Source organism: Daucus carota, chromosome 4 (assembly GCF_001625215.2).
Source record: "Daucus carota subsp. sativus chromosome 4, DH1 v3.0, whole genome shotgun sequence".
Taxonomy (NCBI): Eukaryota; Viridiplantae; Streptophyta; class Magnoliopsida; order Apiales; family Apiaceae; genus Daucus; species Daucus carota.
Genome location: NC_030384.2, coordinates 47,850,997 through 47,870,539, shown reverse-complemented (window position 1 = coordinate 47,870,539; position 19,543 = coordinate 47,850,997). Strand labels below are relative to the sequence as shown.

At 32.8% G+C, this 19,543-nt stretch overlaps 3 protein-coding genes across 5 annotated transcripts; 2 read left to right on the top strand and 1 right to left on the bottom strand.

Annotated features, from left to right (window-relative positions):
- Window positions 1-2,977: 2,977 nt before the first annotated feature.
- LOC108216358 (uncharacterized) lies at window positions 2,978-6,938 on the top strand. 2 transcript variants are annotated; one of them, XM_017389110.2, is made up of 5 exons: window positions 2,978-3,122; window positions 4,846-4,945; window positions 5,291-5,413; window positions 6,187-6,289; window positions 6,405-6,938. In XM_017389110.2, the coding sequence occupies exons 2-5, from the start codon at window positions 4,851-4,853 to the stop codon at window positions 6,669-6,671; spliced, it is 588 nt and encodes a 195-aa protein (XP_017244599.1). In that variant the 5' UTR covers window positions 2,978-3,122; window positions 4,846-4,850; the 3' UTR covers window positions 6,672-6,938. The 2 variants fall into 2 exon arrangements, with proteins under 2 accessions (XP_017244599.1, XP_017244598.1); XM_017389109.2 differs by having other exon boundaries at window positions 4,843-4,945.
- A 586-nt stretch (window positions 6,939-7,524) lies between these two features.
- On the top strand, window positions 7,525-10,304 carry LOC108216134 (uncharacterized). Its single transcript, XM_017388813.2, has 8 exons — window positions 7,525-7,723; window positions 8,171-8,469; window positions 8,587-8,679; window positions 9,116-9,260; window positions 9,351-9,461; window positions 9,546-9,628; window positions 9,907-9,964; window positions 10,072-10,304. Exons 2-8 carry the CDS (start codon window positions 8,182-8,184, stop codon window positions 10,149-10,151), a joined length of 858 nt encoding a protein of 285 aa, XP_017244302.1. The 5' UTR covers window positions 7,525-7,723; window positions 8,171-8,181; the 3' UTR covers window positions 10,152-10,304.
- Window positions 10,305-10,812: 508 nt separating this feature from the next.
- LOC108216686 (uncharacterized) lies at window positions 10,813-13,817 on the bottom strand. 2 transcript variants are annotated; one of them, XM_064092750.1, is made up of 6 exons: window positions 13,642-13,817; window positions 12,659-13,247; window positions 12,452-12,568; window positions 11,866-12,038; window positions 11,587-11,761; window positions 10,813-11,169 (listed from the first exon to the last, which is right to left on the bottom strand). In XM_064092750.1, the coding sequence occupies exons 2-6, from the start codon at window positions 13,226-13,228 to the stop codon at window positions 11,005-11,007; spliced, it is 1,200 nt and encodes a 399-aa protein (XP_063948820.1). In that variant the 5' UTR covers window positions 13,229-13,247; window positions 13,642-13,817; the 3' UTR covers window positions 10,813-11,004. The 2 variants fall into 2 exon arrangements, with proteins under 2 accessions (XP_063948820.1, XP_017245003.1); XM_017389514.2 differs by lacking the exon at window positions 13,642-13,817 and having other exon boundaries at window positions 12,659-13,622.
- Between the last annotated feature and the right edge of the window lie 5,726 nt (window positions 13,818-19,543).

Here is a 19,543-nt window from a genome sequence, read left to right as displayed (position 1 = left end):
TTTAAATTTTGTGTTTTTGTGTAAAATTTTAAGCACATGATGCTCGAAAAGAAAACTGATATCGCGTATTATCACCTCAATTGTAAACTGCACTATACAAGGGTAGATCTGTCCCTCTGACATACTATACAAGTATTATGTACTCCTAATTCACTAAAGCTTTCGATTTGCACCAAAGATATACACAATAATACATAACAAGTTACCATCATTGTTGTGAAAAGCGCAAATCGGTCATAAGCGGTCGAAGGACCTTATAGCGCTTAAGTGGTAAGGTGGACGTTTGAGCGGATTTTTAAGCGGGTCAATAAGCGGATTAGTTATATATAATTAAATATTTAGTTATAATATTAATATATTTAAAAATAATATTATGTTGAGGTAAGAATTTAAATTTAAAATATTTGTAATGAAATATATATTTTTATAATATATAGTTATAATATAAAAATTAATATTTAAAATAAAAAATAGCAAGTCAACATCATTTTGACCACTTAATCCGCTTAATAGTCCGCTTAATTTTCAAAAACGCTTAATCGCCCGCTTAGTACAAAATCAAAGCGTTTCTAGTGTTCTACGAGAACACTGATGATGCGCGGCACGAGCTGTCGCCTTAGGACATACTCGACCGAGCATGGTATTATCATAACCACGAGTTGAAAAATGTAAAAAGATGAGATGTGTTGTTTCCGGTGGGGATTGAGGAAAGCTTTCACGTTGGTCCAAAATCACTTCGTCGGATACTTGGACAACTATGCCTTTGAGGGAAAGCTAAGAGAAAGCTAAACGAGGACAAGGGTACCGTAAAAAATTCAACGGTATTAAAATTTTTTATTCATATTTTTTCTTTATAAAACACTAGTATTCATGTGCGCAGTGCTCCTTTTAATATAATAATTTATACAAAAACTTGACACAACTGTAAATAAATGGATTGTAATGTTGAGAATACTACATGTTTCATCTGATATAAAATAGTCTTAACAATATTACATTGTTCCTTCACAGTCAAAATAGATTTGTCAAATTCCACTTCAAAAGTACCGATTACAAAATCAACTTCACATCGACATTCTCTTTAGATGTTTGTGTTGACACCTTGTCCAAATGATAGGTTGGAGTTGTGGCCTTCTTTTTCTTAGTTGCAGCAAACATATTAATGATTTTTTTAAATACCTATTTATATTTACTTTTGCAAGCACGTCCCATCTTTACAATTTTAACAAATGTAGTGTAGCTTCTTTGGAGCAGCAAATAAATTTCCAAAAAAAACTACGTGTGGGTAGCATAGAAATTGTACCCATAGTTTTTCACCTTCTTTTTGTTGCACCAACGCACTGCCTACGTGGTCTTCTTCTTCTTCTCAAGAAAGCAAAAATGTCGGATTATAGTGCACCGGTAAAATTGAGCGAGTCCATACCTTGTTTAAGCATCAGAATGCTAAACCAAGGACATTGCGGTAATATGTCTAGCATGGTATTATCATAACGATGAGTTGAAGAATGTAAAAAGAGATGAGATGGGCTGTTTCCGGTGGGGATTGAGGAAAGCTTTCACGTTGATCCAAAATCACGGTGTTGGATACCTGGACAACTATGCCTTCGAGGGAAAGCTAAATGACGACAAGGATCTCGTAAAAAATTCAGAGGTATTAAAATTTTTTGTTCATATTTTTTCTTCATAAAATACTAGTATTCATGTGCGCAATACTGGCCTTTTAATATAATAATTTATATAAAAACTTGACACAACTGTAAATAAATGGATTGTAATGCAGAGAATAATACATGTTCCATCTTTTTATCGGGAGTTTTCAAACACATATGTCAAATAATAAAATAATAAAATTACATTAGGAACTCTAATTGTTTGAGATAATGTATTTATGACTTTATGTTATCATCACAGGGTATATTCAGAGGCTTTGGTAACCATGCCGTGGTCATTGATAGATTCAACCGGCAAGATGGGTATTTTGACATAGCTAACAGTTATGGGGATAGATGGGATGTCGGGGCCCGGGCCAAATCGCGATGGAAGTCTTTGCAAATTTTGGATGCCCATGGAATGCCTTTAAAAGGCGTTTTTCCAAGTTCAGTGTAAACTTTGGATGAATGATGCAGCCCAGTGCTGTACATAGGCTCTTGCCATTAACTCTCGTTTTGTAACATTGGTCTTGGTATTGTAAATACTTGTAATATGGATTTTGGGGATGGCTTGTTAATTATCTTAACGGTTGTAGGTTGACGCACATAGTAATTTAGGGAATCTGATCAAGGCTCAAGGAATGGTAAACGAGATAAGACCTTTTATGAAATTCAAATATTTGTGTTGACGTCTATATACATGACATTCTCTAAACAGAATGAATTTGTATCAAGGTCCACTAAAATCTGGAAGTAGTCGTTGTTTTCTTAATTTTTTACTATATACTCCCTCCGTTTCAAAATGCACGACGTTTTGACTTTTTACACACATTTCAAAGTGTTTTGACCAAGCACCTAGAATCATCATTAAAAAAAAAATTATACTTTAAAATTTTGACAATATACTTTTATTTAAAAAAATAAAATTTCAAAAATAATAAATATAAGTACATGGTCAAAGGATTTTAAACTACGTGGAAAAAATCAAAGCATCGTATGTTTTGAAACGGAGGGAGTATTATTAACATATTCGATTTATCTCAATGTGTGGGAATTTGTTATCTATGTACTCAGTTATCACCTTAATTATTTTAACGCAAGTTAAAGTGTATAAAAAAAAATATTTATATTGATTCTTGTATTTCCATTTTAATACATTTTAACGATTTTGTTAAACTAAATTTTAATGATTCTAAATAGCGTATAAACCAAATTATAGAGAGAGATAATATTATTATGCCACGTATTTTGTTTCCCTTAATTTCCGAAAAAATATTTTTAATTATTGTTATTATTATAATTAGACAATTAGTACGTAACGAGACTGCAGTATTGCACGGACTTGACGCAATTAAAGTCAGATTTTTCTTTTTTTGAACTTTCAGCCCTAAAACCCTAATTATAATTGGTCCGCTTCAAATCTCGATCCCGGCGTCGCCGTCACGAAATTCCGGTCATCTCTATCAAGCTCCGGTAACTCGCTTTTCACTGCTATCTTTGTTTCAGTTCACCTGATAAATATTCAGAGAGCATATTAACCATCCTCATTTAATTTGTAATTGCTGATAAGCATATTGAGTTGTTGATGTTATTCATGATTTAGTTAGATAAAACCACCATTTTCGTTTCTTGTGATCTTTTAGAATTGATTTAGTGGCTAGAGGAGGTGGTTTTGTGGTTGGTGTCGTGTAGGTGTTCGTCGAAATGCCCCAACCAACTTTTGGTAGTTTGAGTGTATGTTGAATTGTCGAAAAGCCCCAAAAACTGATTGTCGTGATATTATTATGCAAAAATATTTTTTGCATAGAATAAACAGATAATTAATATTTTTCAACAATGTAGTATCCTAGGGATGGAAAAAACAATTGTTAGTGGTATATGAATCTCAGCTCTATTTCTTCAGATTTTAGGGTTTAGTATATATCTGCTATATAGCTCACACGTTTAGATTTTGTATTAGAATGGTAATGACGTGATGATGGTCTTTCATAGAGTAAATTGATTAGTTTGTAAGCACATAAGATTTACATTACCTGTATTCTTTTTGTTTGTCCTTCTGGTTTTTTCTTTATTTCTTAATAATGTGGAGGATTACACATACATGTCAGTTGGTAGTGATATATAGTTGTTCTCAACTAATGCAGTTATCTAGCAAGTGAATGCATTATAGTGCTTTCTACATTTATGCATATAAGTTTTGGGCAAGAGAAATAGCACATTAAGGTGAATTTATAAAAATGTTCATATATAGACTATAGTCACAGCATGGCTCACTGTTGCTACATTGTGTATATTTTTGTTATATATTCTACCAAAATTATGAATACAGTTACATTTTACATCCACATTATCTTTTTTTATAAAATATTTGCCTATATTCATGCTGCTGGCTACATTTTCATAAGAAAGCTCTTTGTTGTCAATTATTTCATAAATAATCAAGGTTTACTTTATGTTGATAACCATGGATAAGTTGTCAAATTCAATTAGATGTGTATAGAGGTACCAACAGCTCTTTTGACAACGAACGAGATTATGTGGAGCTGCCCAATCACATGTGAAAATTTGACCTATTAGCTTTTGAAGCTTTTATAAACCCACTATTAAACTGAACATTTTGTGAGCTGAAATTTTGAACAGTACATATGAGGAAGTTGTGGCTTAAATACTTCATTGCTTGTAACATATGGTTACCTCGTTAGAAATTCATACCATTAAAATTATCTTACCTTCGTTGGATATATTATAGAAGTACTATACATCACATGCATGTAAGAAACACAATGACGATTACTGTAGTGTGTTCAAAATACATTTTGGCAATATAATATGTATATTGGGCAACATATGGGATGCAAATCATTATCTCATAATTTTTTTTTCATTAAACATCTTCATTTCCACGAATTGGCTACTTAATGAAGCTGTAGAAAGTATAAAAGATAAAGTTTAAATGTTATGTTAGGTTACTCTGCAAATCTCTTCTAATTTAGACAAAATCGATGCATCTACTACTACTCATATACTAATTGATGTTTAACTTTTAATGGATTTTAGATGAATAAATATTAATAATTGAAGAGTGCTTTATCATCCTTGTATGCTTTACATGGCTTTTTTTACATCCAAGTATTTATTGAATATTAAAAATTTGATGAACATAGTTGTGAACTTGTGTTGTGCTTCATTTCAGCAGCAGATATGTCATTCATGAAAGGGAACCTATTGGAAAAAACTAGAAAGCTTGTGAAGGGTTTGGCCAAAGCTGAGCCTGTTTGGCTTAAAGCCATGGAACAGTATGTCTCTATATCAATGGGTTATATTAACTTTCTAATGACATTGAAGATTTCGTACTACAAGATTCATATCTTGACCTGAATATGTTGCAACACTAGATGCCTAGTTTTGTGTAAATTTTTATGCAGAAACTAAGAAAATCATCACAATATTCACTGATTTACACTCCCTGCCTTCTTTATAGGTACTAACACTCAGTTTCATGAGCAATATTTTACCCGGCATGCACAATGTTGATTATAGTTCATATGATTATTTATTATGCCATCTTTTATTGTTGTACATATAATAGCAATGCCTCCTCCCCTCCTCTAGTTAATCATATTATGTGTTATGTTATTCAGGGCACCCCCAGTGACATTTGCTCGTGCTGATAGCAAAATAAAGACGATCAGTCTTCCTGAGGATGTTTATATCAAAAAGTTCTTTGCAAAGTACCCAGATTCCAAACACGAAGATGCCATCAAGTACTGTTTGCTTTATCTTTTACATTTTTTGTCATCAACTACTTAATGTCATCCTTGTTATTAATGGGGCCAACTTTGTAAGAGTAGTAAACCGTATTTAAGTTCATACGAAGTTCTATTGCTGCTATTTATTTGTAGAGCTTGAACCTTGTGCTTATTTTATGTATTTACAACTCCTTTCATGTTGTGAAAGAATAGTGTTATTTAATTTTGAATGGATAATTGGATACCATGTAAGGGATAAATTGGTTATGTGTTGAATTGTACACAGGGTCGTGCCAGTTTAAGCACCAGTATTTACCTCTGAGTCATTTAACATTGATCTCTTTTGTGTTTCTGATAAAAATATCCTTAATTTTCTATATGTGTGAGGATACATGAGATGCAAATATGCAATACGAATCGCGTGTGCTACAATATGTGTATTTATGATTTTGTGCATGTATAGGTGTGTTATAAAACTCTGTAAGTATATGATTGTATATATACGTGCAGGTGTATCTATTTTTATGTGACTGTTTTTGTATCTGAATATGAATATATCTCCTCATGGATTTGTGGAATTTTCTGAAAGACCTAATTTGTGCACAAGATTAGTAAAATAGAGATATCGGAAGCAAGAAAAAAATGGAAAAAATAGGGAAGCACGCAAAAAGATGCGGCACAACCATGCGATCCTCGTGACGGCATGACCCCAATAAAGCTTATGCCTGTCTTTTAAAAGCAAACATTGAACCTGCTCATTAAGATTTGCAAATTCTTTTGTTCAACAGGTTTTCTGCTTTTGATGCTCCACCTGCTCGTATCTATGGCTGGCGGGTCCTTGAACTAAAAGAGCAGGGGGTGACTGAGGAGCAAGCTATGGCTGTAGCAGATGTAAGTAATTTTATTTTTCCCAACTTCTTCACTGTGTTTGCTCTAGTTTCATATCCTTGCTCTTCCATGTGAGATTATATGTTAATTCTAAAACTTGCAATTTACGTCCCTGTAGATGGAATATCGGACAGAGAGAAAATCCAGAAAGAAGGCATACACACGCTTGAAGCAAATTGCACGCCTGCAAGGAAAGAAGCCTCCTCCAAACCCATATCCTTGTCCTATTAAAGAGATACAAGCTGAAGAGAAGAAATATATCCATGAGCGTTTCAATGATCCCAAGGTATATAAACTTTTGGAGAAGATTAAAGCAGAGAATATGCAGGAAAGGATGAGTAGGAGTGGGGGTGGAATTGGAAATGGGAATGGGAATGTTGTTTAAAATTGCTTACGTTTTATAAAAGATGAAGATGCTTTCAGCTTTGAAGATTTTTGGCTTGGGAAATGTTGTGTACTGCAAAATGAATTGTGTTATCACAAATTATGTAGTCATCTTTACTGTCAGGCCTCATTTATCTGGCCTCAAGTGCTGCGAAATGGCTAATGGCTATTGTCACTACATCTATAGGCTAAAATAAGAACTGGAAAAATTGTTTCCAGTATTGATGAATATTTTTTTCATGTATTAATGGAAATATATTTGTTAAAAGCCTAAAAGTCTTATCTATCAAAAAAGAAAGCCTAAAAGTCTTTACTTGTTACCATTTTGCATAATACTGGTATCTATTAAATTAGAAATATCGAAACCTTATTTTATTGACTTGGAATTATAATAAAGAACAATGTTATGATAAATCTGTGTAGTTAAATATATTAAAAAATAACCGATTCTCCACTATTTTGAATATGATAAATATGTATATTTAAAATTATTTCAGTATAAAATTCACATCTAGACCATTGGATCATGTTAAAGAACAAAAAAAAAAAAGAGACACTAATAAGAAATTTGTCATATTTACAGTAATTAATTTATTTTCATTCTTTTGACTTTTTGAGACCTATTTACAGTAATTAAATCGCTTAGTTGCCTATCCAAGAAGGAAGGATTCAACAGCGATATAATTCAGCGTCTGTCCAATTTCGATTATATTTGTAGATGTCGTATGACTTTTGATTAATGAATTGATTCTTTTTATCAAAAAAAAAAAGTAATTAATTAGTTGCTTGCTTCCAGGGAAAATAAAATTAGTAACTTGCTTACTTGGGTCCTGTCAAACTTAAAATCTAAATTGGGCCATAGTGTAATTTTCCTGTAAACCCAATCCTAATCACTGAGCCCATCTAAACGCCCTAATTCATGTATATTCCCCTTCTCCTCTTTCTGTAGATTATCCGGCCGTCTCTGCAAGCGTCATCACTTTGCTCTGCAGCCCATCTCCGGTGGTCTCCGGTGAACCGACGTCACATAATATTGGCCAGCTCTTTTTCTTGGTTAGCACACAACCCTTAGAACTAACTCCAATGCTATAGTGTTATTTATGTATATATTGGTAACTTTGCTGAAAGATTGTTCCTAATTTGCCTTAAAGTGTATATTAATATGAATTTTAGTTGATTATATAGCATATGCTATGATGGGTATTTTGTTTTTTATCGAAAAGATTGTTTCTTGATTATTTTTAGTGAAGTACTTTGTGTAGTGTAATTAGTTTTATTATGTTTAGGAAGTAAAATTAGTTTGTTAAGTGTTGGGAAAATGTGATTTTTGTTGATTATATAGCATATGTTATGATGGGTGTTTTGTTTTGGGTCGAAAAGATTGGTTCTTGGTAGGTAGTAACAGTGTTTTCTTTTATTAGTATCTGTTGAAGTACTTCATGTTGAATTGGTTTGTTAATTGTTGGGAAGAAGTGATTTTGATGATTGTGGTGGTTGTAGTGAGCTTAGAAATGGTGAGACCTTATGGTGTTAAAGGAAGGAAGCGAAAGAAGAATCGTGAAGTGTACGATAAAGAAGAAGAAGAAGAAGTACATGAGGAAGGAAATGAGGTTGTGGATGATGAAGAAAACGTGGCAAAGAGAAGTAAGGCAGAAGAAGATGAAGATGAGGCGAAAGCTCAGCATGTTGCTGATGAACTTTCTGGTATTCCGATTGGCCCATTGGTCGAGGATGATAAGAAGAATGGTGTTATTTTTATTCTTGAAAGGGCTTCTTTGGAAGTTGCTAAAGTTGGCAAGGTTACTATTTGTAGCTCAAACCCCTTTCTTTTTAATGAGATTTTGGAAGATTAGATAATGGGTTTGTGTGTACACTTACTGCTTCTTAGTAATGTTCTCTTCCGTTGACTAGTGCAGACTTATCAGTTACTCAACTCAGATGAACATGCTAATTTTCTAAAGAGAAATAACAAAAACCCTGCTGATTATAGGCCTGACATTGCTCATCAGGTTAGTTGCTCACTACAAATCTTTTTACTGTCATTGATTCAACATGATTTTTCATTATTATTCACATTCATACATATATCTGAGAAATCAATTTCTTCTATTTCTGTATAAATGCGTCTTAGATATCATGCTACTAATTTTGTAGATAGTATAAGATTTTTGTTCTTTAAACTTTTTTAGGTTAAAGCTGAGCGTCGGTCTTACAATCTGCTATACATTATTAAGGTTGATTTAAAGCGATGGACTTTTGCTTCTTTTCTATGCATGAGAAGTATACGCGATATAGAATATTCTTCGTTATTGTATTCTACTAGGAGTATTAACCTATATTACCAGTTTCACTATGTTCACTGAAGAATTATTATCTCCTTCGAGTGTAGTAAAAGTTTACTATTACATTATCTGATTCACATGTGTCCTAATTATTACATGTCAGGCTATGCTAATGATTTTAGATAGCACACTGAATAAGGCTGGGAAGTTGAAGGCGCTATATGTGAGAACTGAGAAAGGTGTTCTTTTTGAAGTTAAACCACATGTTCGTATACCAAGGACGTATAAGCGTTTCTCGGGGATCATCTGTAAGTTCAACTGTCAGCCCTTGTCAATTACATCAGGGAACGTGGTATACATTTTGCTTTGAATATTAACATGTTTGATGACCAATGCAGTACAGTTGCTGCAGAAACTTAGTATATCTGCTGTGGGCAAGCGTGAAAAGCTTCTGCGTGTCGTCAAGAACCCTGTAACCCAATATTTGCCTGTGAACTCTCGCAGAATAGGTAAACAATCCCTTTTGTTTTTTTTTTTTTTTTTATACTGTCTTTAAACCTTGCTATATCTCATCATTGATGTTCTGCGAACAGGTTTCTCGCATAGTTCAGAAAAGTTGGTTGACATTGGTGACTATGTTAATGCCGTTAGCAATGATGTGAACCTTGTCTTTGTGGTATGCTGAACTCTAATAGTATTTGTTTATATATGATATACTATATTTCAAGATAGGATTGTAATATTCATAACTCTTAAATTGTCTAATTTTGTTTATTTATTTTTTTTTGCCGGAAAATTTTGTTTATTTTGGTGTAAAATATGCTGAAGTAGAATTTTAAATAAATTTATGGATTACAAAAAGTATAAATTGGCTTTCAGAGGTCAAAAAGGTGGTTAATTTTCTTATGATGATATTCTGTATGACTATCATTTGTACTAATCCTCTGTAAACAGGTTGGTGCAATGGCCCATGGGAAAATTGAAAAGGAGTTTGTAGACGATTTTATATCAAGTAAGCTGTTTTGGATTTGTATATTATTGCATCCTCTATGATTGGATCGTAATAAACTCAGCTATCCTGCTTTTTTCTTATTAATTATTTCTACCTTGGTTGTGCAGTTTCTGGCTACCCATTGAGTGCGGCATATTGTATATCAAAGATCACAAATGCTTTGGAACGGAAATGGAAAATCTTGTAACTCATTGATTCAAGAGTCTTGAAGTTTTGCCAAGATATAAGAAGTGCCACACACACACTCTATATATCCATTAAATTTTAGTTTATTGTGTATTTTGGCATCTGGATATTCTGCTGTTGTTTGCAATGAGTAATATGCCCTTTCCATCCCCAATACTAATTACCATCTCAATTAAGTAAAAATAGGGTCAAACATCTATGGTCTCAATTAAGTAAATACTGGGTTATATTTTATTTAAAACTTTTCTGCCAAAAAACCAGGTCAAAGTTCGGTTCACGGAATCTGCGGCAGTTTTATTTGTGAAAATCAGTTCAATGATTGTTAAAATTTTGTTGAATATTTAATGGATTCTAAATAATTTTAATTGTTAATAAATTTTATTTTAAACAATTTCAACTGAACATAATCAAATTTTTAAACATAATTTTAAATCATGATCAAGTACTATCAAATGCCAATTTGTTCCTAATTTCTTACAAAATACCGTTTGTGTTTTGCTTGTTATTAACTAAGACCTCATATGGCTTAAAAAACCAAGTCATCAAGTTTTTGATTCCTAGTACCAACATTAAAACAAAATAAAATCAAACAAGTTGCAAAGAAATGTTTAAGTGACTTGCAAAATGTAAATCAAAGTTCTCCACAAATTGTGCTTGCAATCTTGCAAAAACTAAAGATAATGCCATATCAATTATATCAAGGAAAGGATAATATTTCAAACTACACTTCAGATGTAAAACATCTTAAATCAACCTTTGGACTTCCAGAACTTTGAAATTCTAGTCTACTTGCAAAAAATCACCATGTAAACATGATGATTAAAATTTAAACATGTCCTCTGAAATATACACATTTATAACTTCAAGTCGAGATCAACAGCTTCTGATTGTTCGCCGTTGCTGCTTCCACCGCCTGCCGAGAGGCCATTTACTGCACTCGCAGGTGGCAAAAAGCTATAGAAGGGTTGCTTAGTTAATGGCCCCGTTTCTGGCCACTTGACTTGCTCATCAGTGATATCCTGAAATGTAAGATCAAGTAGTGTCTTTACTACAATTGTATAATAAAACTTAAAACAAATATTATACTATTCACATCGTGGTATGATATTAGAGGTACGTTCCAATCTTTTCTGTAGAAAATAATTTCTTTGCTATTCTAAATATAACCGATATGAACTAACACGTCTATTGTGCTGCTCTTGATGATACCTATGTTCTTTATAAAATTTCATAAAGTATTATGGCCTAATCAAAGGATAAAACAACATTTAAAGGAACTTGTTCAGTTGTTCGCAACACCAAGTAGTCATGTGATGAGAGAAGGGGGGGGGGGGGGGGGGGGGGGGGGGTTGCCTACAATCTCATATGCATTGGTGACCAAAAAACAATCTTTTAATGCTATTATGTTCAAGTAATTCGGAATTACTGTGTCTCACCTGATAAGGCAGAGCATCAAAGTCTGGCACTTCTTGACAGTGGCGCCTTATATAAGATGACGAAAGCTCTGCCGGAGGTGCCAGTGTGAGAAATCCTCCATTAGAACCTCCAAATTCACTGAGAATGTTTTTATTTTTTGGCTCTGACACACCATTCGAGCACAAAGGCATTTCTCTGGATGGTTGAGAATAGACGATGTCAAGAGACTCAAGACTTAAGTACTTTTATTGCTTAGTTATTTCTGAAGTCTAATTCATATATCAAATTTAAAGTTTTACCTTGAAAACTGTGTGTTGGCTGGTTGAATAGTAGAAATACAATCATTGCTACATGGAGCAGCTTCATCTTTTCCGGGGATAAGAGAAGCATATGCATGAGGATATTTAGTGTAGAAGGAGGGGCCAGGAGCATCTTCTACAATGAAAGGATACGACCTCTTCATGCCAATCATCTGGTTAGTATCATAACATATCAACCATAGCTTATTTGAACAATTCAAAATGAAAGAAAATAGAAATGTATATTCGGCCTTAAAAAAATAGAAATCTGTATTCAGCAACATTGCAAATACAGTTTTTTGCAATTTATATGTTCCTCTACTGATTACATGTAATCCCTATCTTACAAGCGGAGATAGAGAAAATAAAAGAGGTCTGTTTGATTACCAGCTGAATTCACTATTAAAAAGATCAAGAAATGAATTAACAACAAGATTACATAGCCGATGATGAACTTACCTTAGAACACCAGGTTTCGGGGGGAAAATGAATAAATTAAGGATTTATACATATACAACAAGAAACAAAACTGAATTCATAAATTTATAAACAAATAGTTGGGAAAGATGGACGAGGAGAATGCTACCTGTTCTTCTTCCTGCCAAAGACGTGGGCATTTGTTGGCACCATATATTTGGTTTGAAGGGGGCTCAATCTGTACGTTCGGCACAGATGATTTTACACTGCCTGAAGGAATATTTGCCTGCAATTTTGCACATTGAATTTCATCATCAGTAACATAACAAAAGCATATATAAGCTACATTCAGAGTTGGAAAATCAACTTGGCTAACCATAGCTGAAGGACGGGGATACTGAAAATGTTCAGATCTATGCATTGGAATCGACCAAACTGGGGTTTTAGTTTCACAAGGCAAATTCTCATTATGGTGAATCGCTAAGCTATGACAATCGATCTTTTGACTCTCCCCATTAAGGTTATATTGGCTATTGCTATTCCATAAATGCGCCCAATTGCCAGCAGCATTGTTTGACAATGGAATTGAACCAGAATCAAGATGCGTGGCATCACTATTCAAGATCAAACCATGCTGTCTAGGTACCGAATTCTGCAAATTCAAATCATTTATCGATACCTCTGGCACATTCAAACCAGAGTTACCCATGTAAACAATCGAATTAGCTGAGGGCACCACTGTAGGTGTTTGCATCAATAACCCATCTTTCTTTTGTTGTTCTTCTAATCTAATTCTCTCCAATTGAGCAACACCAAGTCCCCTTTGAGGGATTTTTTTTTGCTTCGACTTTTTGCAAGATCTAGCTGTACTTCTACCCCCACCATGACCACCATTAGCTCCACCACCACTACTATTACTACACTTTTGGGTCTGTTCTTGAGCCATCTTCACTATACCAATCCATCTAATCACAAGATAATATACATAATTTATACCCCAAATCTACCCAAAAAATCTAGACAGAATTAAATTAGGAGATTTTAGCAAATCCCCCAGATAGGATTTTCCCAAGAATTTCTCCAGAAATTAATTAGGAAAGAATCCACAATTAATATCAGATTAAATTCCCAAAAAGATAAAATCTTCAACAAAATCACAGAAAGCTAAGACCAACCACACAAAAGGAAACAATAACAACAAGATCATCATAATATAATCAAAGATTACACATGCAATTATGTCTATATACACAAAAAGAAAGTATCTTTACAGTAAAAAGAAGATTTTGTTAGAGCTGTACTAAAACACAAGATTTCAAGAATAAGTAATAAAAGAAAAGATCGAGTAAAAATATTTACATTGTTGGTGTTGAATTGTGCGACTAAAGTGTAGGTCCTCGGTCTACACTCCTGATTCCACTCCTAGTACATGGAGCTGTTAATTAAGAACTTTCCATTTCTCTCTCTAAATCTATATCATAGCCGGATCCACAGTTCACATGTCGAATACTCTATCTTACTCAGCAGTCTCTTGGATAGTTGATACTATTTGTGTTTCTCTTCATGACGTTTGCAGATATATATTTTTGATCGTTTATATCTCTAATTTTGTATAAATTTTATATATAAAAATTTTGTTATATTAAAATACTCATTAATAAAAATTAGATATATTATTCTAATGGAAGTGGATTTCATTATTCATTTAGATTTTGTTATAATCCATAATTATAAAATTACAAAAATACAAAATTTATATTAATATCCCTGATAAATTGTTATATATCATATTATCCATCAATAATTTAGAAACTCGTATTAAAACGCGAATGAGCTGATCATGAAAATGATCATAAAACTAAATTATAAAATCATAATTACAATTTAATATATGATTCAAATAATTTTTTAAATTATTTATTTTTTAATAATTAAATAAGTCATATCAAAATGTAAATGACTTGATATTTTAATATGATCATAAAATAATGTAAATCAATTATAATTATAATTTAATAAATACTTTAAATAATTTAATAATCATATAATATATTTATTTTATACATGTAAACATGGGTTGGCATCAACTAAAATCTATACCCACCAACAATTTATTTAATAATTGGACTTTGGTGTCAATTTTATCTGTGCTTGTTAATCTATTCATCAACTTATCAATTACGTACAATATTATATATTTCAAATTAGTGGCCAGGATATCATTTGACCAATGCTACTAGTTTACAATTATATATAGTAGTAATTGATTAATTAAAATTATCATAAATTAACAAGTACAAACAAAGAGAAAAAAACACCAACGTACTCGACAATAAATTTGGTCCAGCACTTCCTCACGTACCGTACGGAAAAGTAAATGTTAATGCCTAATCACCCTGGAAAGCACTAGCTAATTATAATTATCATTCCAGCACCATTGTTCATTTTCATAATAATCATTTATAGTTTTGTAAATTATTTTATTTGCACACGAATAATGGGCACATTTGCTTTCCTAATATTTACATAAATCATAAAGATTAATTAGGAAATATTTATTCATAATCTAATTTTGCTTATCAAGTATAAATTATATATATATATATATATATGAATAAATGTTGTGTCTGATTTTAGTTACATAAATATTCATTTCTAAAATTTCTAGTTACATAAATATTTATTTTTAAAATTTTTCTATATATCTAATATTAACAAAAAATTAATTAGTGATCTTATTTAAAATTTTACTTTAATTAATATCATAATATTAATTAATAGGGGATAATTATTGAAATTGCTATTTAATGTGACGTCTCACCTGTTGTAAAACTAAACCTAAATTCTAATATTAGATTTGTAGGTGTAAATATTAGATTCAAAATAAAATATAAGTTCTTTATATCTAATAAGAATATTAATAAATAAAAATTGTTAAGTAATAATATTATAATATTAATATGCATATATTTATATATTATACTTAAAGTAAGAAGGTAAGTATATAACTACTATATTACAAATTAAACTAAATTGAATTTAAAAGAGTACAAAATAATTATATTAATTTAAGAAACTAAAATACACGCTAAATGAACATATAATAGTAAAAACTTGTCGCAGCCAAATGAACAGGAAAAGATGTTAATCTGTGGATTTGTGATTTTGTGTGATTGCGGTACATGTCAAACAACCAAAACATACACCTCAAGTTAATAGTGAGGACAAAACAGTTGAAGATATGTAAACACACTTGTAACTAATATGATGAAATGTGTTGTATATGATAACCACAAAGCTGCGAAATCATTAGGTAAAAAACTTTTAACAACTCGAAGCTTATAAAATCAAATTATTGTGGGTGTTTGTTTAATACTTATAAATCCAGCTTCTGGAATTATAAGTTAGGAGCGCTTATTCGGTTTGTCTAATAAGTCAAGAAGTAATTATAAAAGTTAGGAATGGTAGCTTTTGTTTCAGGACTTCTACTTATTTCCCAAACACTTTAATCACTTATAAGTTTTATCTTGCTTCTATCTACTTATTTCCATCACTTATAAGTAAGTTTTATCTTGCTTCTAACTTCTATTCCACTTATTTTAAGCAAGAAGCACTTATTTTAAACTTATCCAAACGGCCTCATTATCTGTAACATAACTTGCTTCCAACTTCTATTCCAGCAAGAAGCACTTATTTTAAACTCATCCAAACGGCCTCATTAACATAAATAAAAAATGAAGAAACAAAAGACTTGCATAACAGTTTTATATTAAACTTACCCAACCCTACCGTGCAACCCCTACTAATTATAAACGAAGTGGAATCTTCAAGTATGATCTTTGTCTTATTATTGGGAATTGGGCCGGCCATTCTCTCCAATTAAAATATGCAAAATTAAACATGCCATGAAGGTCTATATAAACTCCAGCAATGCGATTCAACATCTCTATACATAAGTCATTATATACACAATATAACAAAAACAAAGAAAATTAATGGCTCGCCTAAGCTTCTGGTTCTGCCTTAGTCTACTCATTCTTGCAGCTGGTTCATCCGAAAGCCGCATTCTGGATCCTCTTTCAAGTACAAGAAAGCATGCATTGATGGAGAATGCTCGAGAAATCATCAGAATAAATCTTCAAAAACAAAAATCCAGCAGTGGATCAATCCCTTATAGCACTTTCAGGCTGAGCCCCGGAGGGCCTGACCCTAAACATCACTGAGCAGCCGAAGCGAAAATGGTGTACAATGCAATGAAATGGTAGAGGTTTTGTAGAAGTTTAAGTTGTTTTGTGTTGCGATTGAGACATTGAGATGCAAATTATTGGTAAGTGTATAATATGGGTTGCTTTGTGTGATGTTAGGTCAAAAGATATGTGCATGTAACGCAAAAGTTTTGGTTATATAATATTGAAGAGTATGGCTGGCTTTCTTAATTAGTTTTGTGTAGCTTTAAGTATTCTATGATTATCATGCATTTTTATTGCTCGATCCTTTTGCGGCGGTGCTGCATGAAGAAGCGCAGCACCGAAGATGCACAATGAGTATGATTGGTTTAATTCATCTTGACAGAATGGCAATAATCTTCGATTCAATCGATTCATCTTGGTGTTAAAAGTAGCAGATCTCCAGTCAAAAACACAGTGCTATGCTAACTACGAAAATATGGTTATATGAACTCCGCTCCTCGAAGACTTAATCTTGATCAGTTGTTCATTGAATATATATAGAACTTCATATACATTGTAATAGTTCACCAAGGCATTAATTGACCCAAATATGGGAGGGGGCTGTGATCCACTCTTCAACCCAAAAATGAAATTTTGAGTGAGAGTAAGTGTTGAAATATAACATAAGATTTTAGATGGACTCGTTCTCAACACATTGGGCATGCAAGATATACCGACCACAAATATACTTGACCACAAATTTAAGTCACCGGCTTGAATTGAGATCGGTTGTAAATATATTTTTTAACATATACGTATTTGTATAAATTTTTGTGAAGTTTGTTGGGTGTCTAACGTACCCGTACTAGCTCGAAATGCGACACTGAGTGTTACACTATAAAAATTACAATTACCGGTTGAATTCTAAAAAATGGTAACAAAGTAGGTCACGGGTTCGATTTCTACTCGTATAAGTGCTTGCAGATGCTTAGCCGTGAAAAATGCCAGAAATACTGTCATTCGAACATAACCAAAAGAAGAACAACTACTGGCGAGGATGATTTGAAGTCGAGGAGATGTTTATTGTATTTAATCACTTTTTTCTAATGCAATTAGTACTACTGATACATTATCTTACATAACGGACAATTTCCATTTAAAAAGAAGGGTCAAGTATTGCAAAAAAGCGACCCCCACTAATTCGCACATCAATGACCTTGTTGATCTCTGCCCTTTGTGGGCAGGGCACACAAAATATATCATGTGGCTTGTGGTACTTTGGTGAAATCTGTCTTTTAGATTTGTTTATCTAAAAAGTTTAAGTCATTTTAACCTCTCTGATAAGACAGTAATCCTGTCCAACTGATAATGACGTTTTCCGCTTATCTTAATTTTAACTTTCAGCCGGACCTTTTTCTATATTAAAAAAAAAAAAAAAGTAAGTATGTATAATGTATTCTTTTTGAAAGAGAAGTACTGGTTTCTGCAAAATTACTACGCGCACATAAGTTTTTTTGAAAAACTATGCACCCATAAGTTCTTACTGTTTTGTTGAAAATATGAAAATTATATAGGGCCGGGGTAAAAGCCCGGCTTCTTGGAATCCGATTTATAAGTCGGAAGCACCTTATTCGCACTGCTTATCTTATTGTGTAAAGAATTTTGAAATTAAGCTATTATATGGGGTTTTTTTTTTCTACTTGATTATACACGCACACTATTGTATGGGTTTTTTTTTTACTGCCGATAGTATAACCTTACATAACTATGTCAGATATCATTGAAAGAAAGGGACCAGAATAGTCCACCAAGCACTTAAATCTCAAGGAGAGTTTATAATTTCGTGAAACCGCAAGATGTTCTGGGAATTCAGAATGTCTATTATGGTGGAGCCTTAACAATGACAAAATCTAAGACCGGCTTGATATGCAGATCACAAACTTGAAAAATGATGTAACCAACTAACCATTAACTAAAGAACTCTCAATCTGGCTTTAAGCAAAAAGACAATCTCCTCAGTCAGCTGGACCACTTGAAAATGATGCAATCCTCACTTGAATCTGCCCAAATATATAAAAGAACTAACCATCTTTATGCTTACTATCTTTTAGTATATGCCTACAACCAAAATAAGATGACTAGAGTAACATCAGCCGCCTCCCTCCTCTCCTCCTCTCATCTAGGGTTTGTGCATTTTCAAGTAAATCAAGGGGCTTCCACTGGTTTTAACCGGTGGAAAGCCCCAACCCCTTCATTTTTCTTTTATTCTCGTTAATTTCCTTTCAATAAAACCCAATCTTTTGGGTGTTTGTGTGTCTCTCCTTTTGGAGTGTGTGTCTTGTCTCTCCTTTTGGAGTGTTTTGTTATGTTTTTGTCTGGTTGTGATTGGGTTCATTTGGTGTTGGATCTATTGAAAACGAGTTTATTGATATTTTTGGTGATCTGCAAAGACTGTATTGATTCTGAGACGGTGGTGATTATTGCAAGAGCTCACCTTTCACAATCAAAGATTGTTCATTCTTCACGGGGTTACACTTTCGGCATGTCTATAGCTGGTATCCGGCATGTAGATAGCTGGGGTGCCTTCGGCATGTCTATAGCTGGTGTCCGGCATGTAGATAGCTGTGGTGCCGTTTCTCCAATCTCAATTCATACGATTGTTGTTTTTGAACATTGGGCTAACAATGGGTTTTACGTGATACGGTCAATTGCGATGGTACTATTTCCAGAGATGTTGGTGCAGTTTGGATCACTTGGGATGTCTTTGATTTCGTTTTTAGTTTTAAGAATTCTTAAATTCTATGTGTTAAACGATCAGGAAACAAATCATCTAATTGTTTTTAGTATGTTATTTGTTTTACCACCTGGTTGTATCGGCAGTTGGGGATTTGTCCCGGCTGTATTATATTCAAGTTAATGAAATCTTCTTGCATTTGTCAAAAAAAAAAAAAAAAAAAAATAAGATGACTAGATGATTAACTAAAACCTACACAGTTGGTCTTTTAAAAGAGAGCCTTCTGATAAGTCTGTCCATATGGAGTGAACTGAGAAAGTTGGTGATTTCTTAACAGAATAAGGACAAGAATCACTTT